Source organism: Arachis hypogaea, chromosome 11 (genome assembly GCF_003086295.3).
Source record: "Arachis hypogaea cultivar Tifrunner chromosome 11, arahy.Tifrunner.gnm2.J5K5, whole genome shotgun sequence".
Lineage (NCBI taxonomy): Eukaryota > Viridiplantae > Streptophyta > Magnoliopsida > Fabales > Fabaceae > Arachis > Arachis hypogaea.
The window spans coordinates 15521931-15527386 of NC_092046.1; the positions used below are offsets into that span (position 1 = coordinate 15521931).

At 36.2% G+C, this 5456-nt stretch overlaps 1 protein-coding gene across 2 annotated transcripts; it reads left to right on the top strand.

The window, feature by feature from the left end:
* The first annotated feature begins 675 nt into the window (after window positions 1-675).
* On the top strand, window positions 676-4594 carry LOC112720385 (BTB/POZ domain-containing protein At3g50780). 2 transcript variants are annotated; one of them, XM_025771315.3, is made up of 3 exons: window positions 752-886; window positions 1121-1989; window positions 3513-4594. In XM_025771315.3, exons 2-3 carry the CDS (start codon window positions 1357-1359, stop codon window positions 4470-4472), a joined length of 1593 nt encoding a protein of 530 aa, XP_025627100.1. In that variant the 5' UTR covers window positions 752-886; window positions 1121-1356; the 3' UTR covers window positions 4473-4594. The 2 variants fall into 2 exon arrangements, with proteins under 2 accessions (XP_025627099.1, XP_025627100.1); XM_025771314.3 differs by having other exon boundaries at window positions 676-1989.
* Window positions 4595-5456: the final 862 nt, after the last annotated feature.

The window sequence follows — 5456 nt, forward strand, 5'->3', positions numbered from 1 at the left end:
ACGGAAAACGACGGAATGGCCAAATTGAGGCACGGGTCAAAATTTCAAGATACAATCAGAGTCAATTGAAATCTTGACAGCTAAATTAAGTCAAATATCAAATTTCAGGGTTCATTTTGAATATTAACTCAACATTCGTTACATTTAAAAAATTAATGTCTTTAGATTAGATATGACTGGATTTTAAATATTTTGTCAGATATTTTAGATATAGAAGGAAGTCGATCTCAGAACAATTGTACTGATTGCACATTTATTTAGAAGAAAAACAAAATAAACAAGATAACAACAAACAATGCGGCGTGCATGCTCATTTTTCCTTTACAGTGTCTTGTGTTTAGAGAACAGAGAACTGCATTTGGCAATTAGTAATTGACTAATTGCACATTTCACATTTGCAATCTTTCTTCCTCTCCTTTTTCTTTCCGGAAACAATCATACCATAGACAAGTTGCGTAATTCTGGGGTCCAAAGATGAAGGCATTGCAAATTCTTAGACCCACAAAAGATACAAACATAATCATCAAAACTCAAAAGCATGGCACTGTCAACTGCTAAAGCGATAAAAAAGAAACAACAAAGGAGAACACGTTCAATGAAGTATCATTATCACCATCATCATCTATTCTCCATTCCCTTTTGCTTTCTCGTGTCTCGTGGTGTCTTTGTTTTTCTCTGCTTTACTGATTAAAACAGAGACTGCTATTACTACAACTACACTGCACTAATTATGCTCCTCTCTCTCTCTCTCTCCCCCCCCTTTAAGCTTAATAGTTAAAACTGCAACTCCATTTCAATCATATTTCAACATTCTTTGGGTTGAGTATTCTTTACCTAAGACATGGGCTTTAAAGAAGAGGCTTTTCATGAAACCATTTATTTCTCGGTAAGTTTCATTTAATTACACTTTGAAAAAAAAAAGTGTAGTTAGTTAGTGATAATTTTCTTTGAATCTAATTCGCTTTTTCCATTTCATGCATGAAAGTAAGAAAGTAATTGATTACTCATTTGAGAATCAAACCCTTTACCCATTTGAGGTTCATAAAAGAAAAAAAAATTTCGGTGCTGCCGTTGAACATTTCTCATGTCCCATGCAAATTTAATTTGTGTGAAACTGCAGTGATTGTTTTTTCGAGGCAAATAAAACTCGAAAGAGTGGAACTCTTCATTTTCACTATTTCCGTAGCCATAGTGAGAGAAACATTAAAGAAACGGGAAAAAAAGCTATTATTAAAATGAAGAAATAAGTTCCCCCAAAAGAAGGAGCAAATTTTGCTTGCTTTGTTACATAAGAAGGCAAAAAGGACTTGTTCATCAACAATCTTCATGTGAAAAATTCTGTTACAACTTACCAACATGTCTGAAATTAAGCATAACCGGGTGGATCAAGGACAAACAAAGATTAAGAATGTTCCAATAGCTGTCACCCCAGAAGGGTTTTGGTGTTGTCCATCACCTGCTGTGTTCCAGAAAGGCCTCAGAAACCAAAATCCTTTGAATAAACCGACACCCTCTTCGCCGCTGCCGGCAAGAAGCGCAGTCAAGAAAAAGACTGTTCCGGTGACAGTGAATGAGAGAAGAGCTTCTTCTGCACTGCCAACCCCATCAAGATTGGTGAATTCTGATGAAAAGCAATGTCCAGAGCAGCCTTCTGCTAATACGTCCGTGGTGTCGCCACGGGCAAAAATCGAGTCTTTGCCGAGGAAGGTTGCTATTGAGTTTGGTGATCCAGGAACGTGTGATATGAAGGTGGTGTTGGTGGGGAAGCAGGGGCTTTGTGTGAAGTTGAGTGTGCACAGGGATGTCCTGAAAGAGAAGAGTGTTTTCTTCTGTGAGAAACTTTCTGATGAAACCAACTTGTCGTGGCTCCAAATCGATGAATGCGAGGATGTTGAAATATATGTTGAAATCGTAGGTCTCATGTACTGCAAGGAGATTAGGCAGAGGCTTATCAGGCAAAGCGTTTCTCGCATTCTTCGAATACTAAAGGTGAGTTGCTATTTGCTGTTTTCAACTTTTGCTTTTGCTCTTTTGTTCTTCTATATTATTTGTATACTAAAATTAGTCACTAAAATCGGTCACTAATTTATTTGAATATAAATATAAGTGTGGTTTAATTTATTTTCAATATATAATGTAGGAAGAGTTTCAAGTATACCAGAAACACCAGTATTCCAGTTGTTTTAACCGTTGATCTGAATTATAAAAAATATATATAATATATATTAATTGAAATCAACGGTTAAAATAACTGAAACACCGGTGTTTTCCGATAGACTTAAAATTTTTTTTATAATGTACAACATATATTTTAGATTGATGACTGATTTGTGTGTACACGTAACATAGTTGATTTAAGCCAGTAGTATGCTCAAGTTCAAGGTGTGGTTTTCCCACGCATCACAAATCTCAGATTGATACTACACCAAAAGTTCGGAAATCACACCAAACTACTTCCACACATAACAAACTACTTTAAAATTAGTTTACAATATAGTACATTAGTTTAAATCAATTCACAAAATAAAACGTTTTAATTTTATAAGACTAAGTTAAAATGTGTATATATGAGAAAACCGATTTTTAACATATAGAAACGGTAATGTTACATAGCCAATAAATATTATCATTTTGAGACATTAATAGTTTGCACCCATGATAAAATTTATGACTTTTCTTCCTAATCTCTCTTACTTTTTTTCTCTCATGATTTTTTTGAATTCTCACATGATATACTAGTATTTTTCTTTTACATAAATAAAGAAGAAGGAAAACCTAAAAACTTGAGACATGACTCGAGAATAATTTAAGACATACTAGTCAAGTTTAGGAAAAACTCAGAACTACAATATGAACCAATTGAGAAAAAGAGGAAGAATGACTCTCATGTGCAGTATATGCTCAATGCGACGCCTCTCTTTATGAAATTGTGCTGATGTCTTTCTTTACTAAAATATCACAATTCAAAATCTGTTCTACTACTGTCATTTTCTGTCGTTATGCTAACTACAAAATTGTTAAGCTATAATTCTTTTTGTGTTTTTTTGTGCGGAATTGAGTCTTCAAGTTATACTCTTTACAAATGTTTTTAATTATTAAGCTATATATTGTTGTGGGAAATCAAATCTGTTCCCTTCAAATTATATTTCTTAGACATTATTTAACCAATGAGGTATATATATATTTTTATTTGTTGTGTTATATATATAATAAAATGCAGCCTAAGTGGCAGTTGGACATCAATGTTCTTCAATGCAAATGATTCTGTTTTTATCATAGAATTTACAGCAGTATACTAATGTGATCCTGCTGAATCTGCATAACAGTTTACCCCATTTGTTCAAGTTTTTGTTCTTGTTTATATCTATGTAATTAAATTATATTCTGCCCCTATGTAATGTAAAGGATAAGTGATTAACAGGGCTAGATGCATTGTGCTGCTTTTTAACTTGATTGAATATTTTATGATCGCCATTCATCTTTAGGAAATCTAAAAGAAACTATTTCCACAGGTTGCGGAATTCCTGAGCTTCGGTTCATGTATAGAATCATGTTTGGAGTACTTGGAAGCAGTCCCATGGGTGGGAGAAGAAGAAGAAGAAAAGGTGGTTTCAACTGTACGACAACTCCAAGGAGAAGGAATTGGAGTCAACCCTGTACTGAAACGAGTTTCTTCAAACATTTCTAGTGTCCGAAACGACACTGTTTCGCAGATTATCGATCTTGTTCTCAAGAGCAACGAAGAAAGAGGTCGTCGAGAAATGAAGTACATAGTTCTGAAGCTCCTTAGGGAGAGTAACAGCGTTGCAAATCAAGGCGGTTCAACTGACATGATTTATAATTCATGCACAAGTTGCATGGATTCTCTGTTGTGTCTGTTCAAGAAGGCTTCAGAGCCAGGCTTTGCAAACAAACCGAGCGATATGAGAGATCCTGTGGTAAAGCAAATAGCTCTGGAATCTGATAACCTCTCATGGTTGGTGGAGATCTTAATGGACAAGCAAGCGGCCGGTGAGTTTGTGGCCAAGTGGGCGAACCAGCGGGAATTGGCCATCTTACATGTAAAGCTGCCAACTGTATACCGGTATCACGTCAGCTGCATTTCCGGAAAGTTGTATGTTGGCATCGGAAGAGGGCAGTTGCTGCCGTCGAAGGAGACGCGACAGTTGTTGTTACAGACATGGCTTCAGCCTCTAATCAATGATTACAACTGGCTACACCATGGATGCAGGGGATTTGATGGAAAACTTGTGGAAGAAGGAATTGGGAGGACCATTCTGACGTTGCCGCTGGAGGATCAGCAGAGTATTTTGCTTTCTTGGTTGGCAAGTTTCTTGAAGAGTGGTGATAGCTGCCCCAATCTTCACAGGGCTTTTGAGGTGTGGTGGAGGAGAACTTTCATTAGACCATATGTGCAAAGTCAAGGCAGCAATGCCATGACTCATACTTCAATGTTGTCAAAGCAGCAATGATTATTTAAAATTAGTATAGATGGGATTTCAGGAACAACAATACTACATAAATATTATTATTTTATGTCAATAATTAGTTAATAATAATTTTCAATCATATTTATATAACTTTTAAGATAAAATACTGATGGTTTATTAGTGGCTAAAAGAAGGGGGCTTGAATCTTAGCCCATTTTTGCTGAGTAATACTTGCTGCCTTTTAAATTAGCTTCAAGAGATTTTTCTGCATTTTGTTTCATAACCAGACACGAGACATTTTCTTTTTGTCTCGTACCTAGTCAGGAGATATTTTTCAATTTTGTCTCCTTATCAACAGAAACTGAAATGGAGTAGAAGAGAAAGAGAGAATCACACCAAGAAGTATCCTGGATCAGCTGCCAAGTGCAATACAGCCAACATCCAGTCTCCATCATAACAATGATGGAATTTCACTATAATCATCCTGATTACAGACACCAATTCTCCCTAGGAACTACCTTTCCTATCCGAGACAAGTCCAGAATCTATCCCCAATCCTGAACTTGACTTGGTCACCTACCAAGCTATCAACTGCTAAGTGCTAATCCAACTTGTAAGGGGATTCCCACAGAATCATGATACACAACACATACATGTACAAAGTACCTCTAAGACACCTATGGCTTTTTCTTTTAATTTTGTATCCTCTGCCTTTTTTCGCTTACTGGCTTTTTCTTACAAACCTCACACTGTTTGCCTTTTTCACCATGAGACTCAAGACAGACAAAACTAAACAGAAAAATACAATATGAAACTCATTGAAGGAGAAGAACTTCTGTTAGCTTGGGTAGCTATGAGAACTCTGTGCTTTCACTCTTTTTTCCTTGCTTCAAGCCTTGGCTGTTCACCCTTATTATAGAAGGGAAAGCCTCTAAGGTTGAAACGGTCCAACCGAGCTAACTTCTTCTTCTTCAATATCAAATCGGTTCGGACAGAGAGAGAAGAGAGGGAACCGAAAGCTAAAAA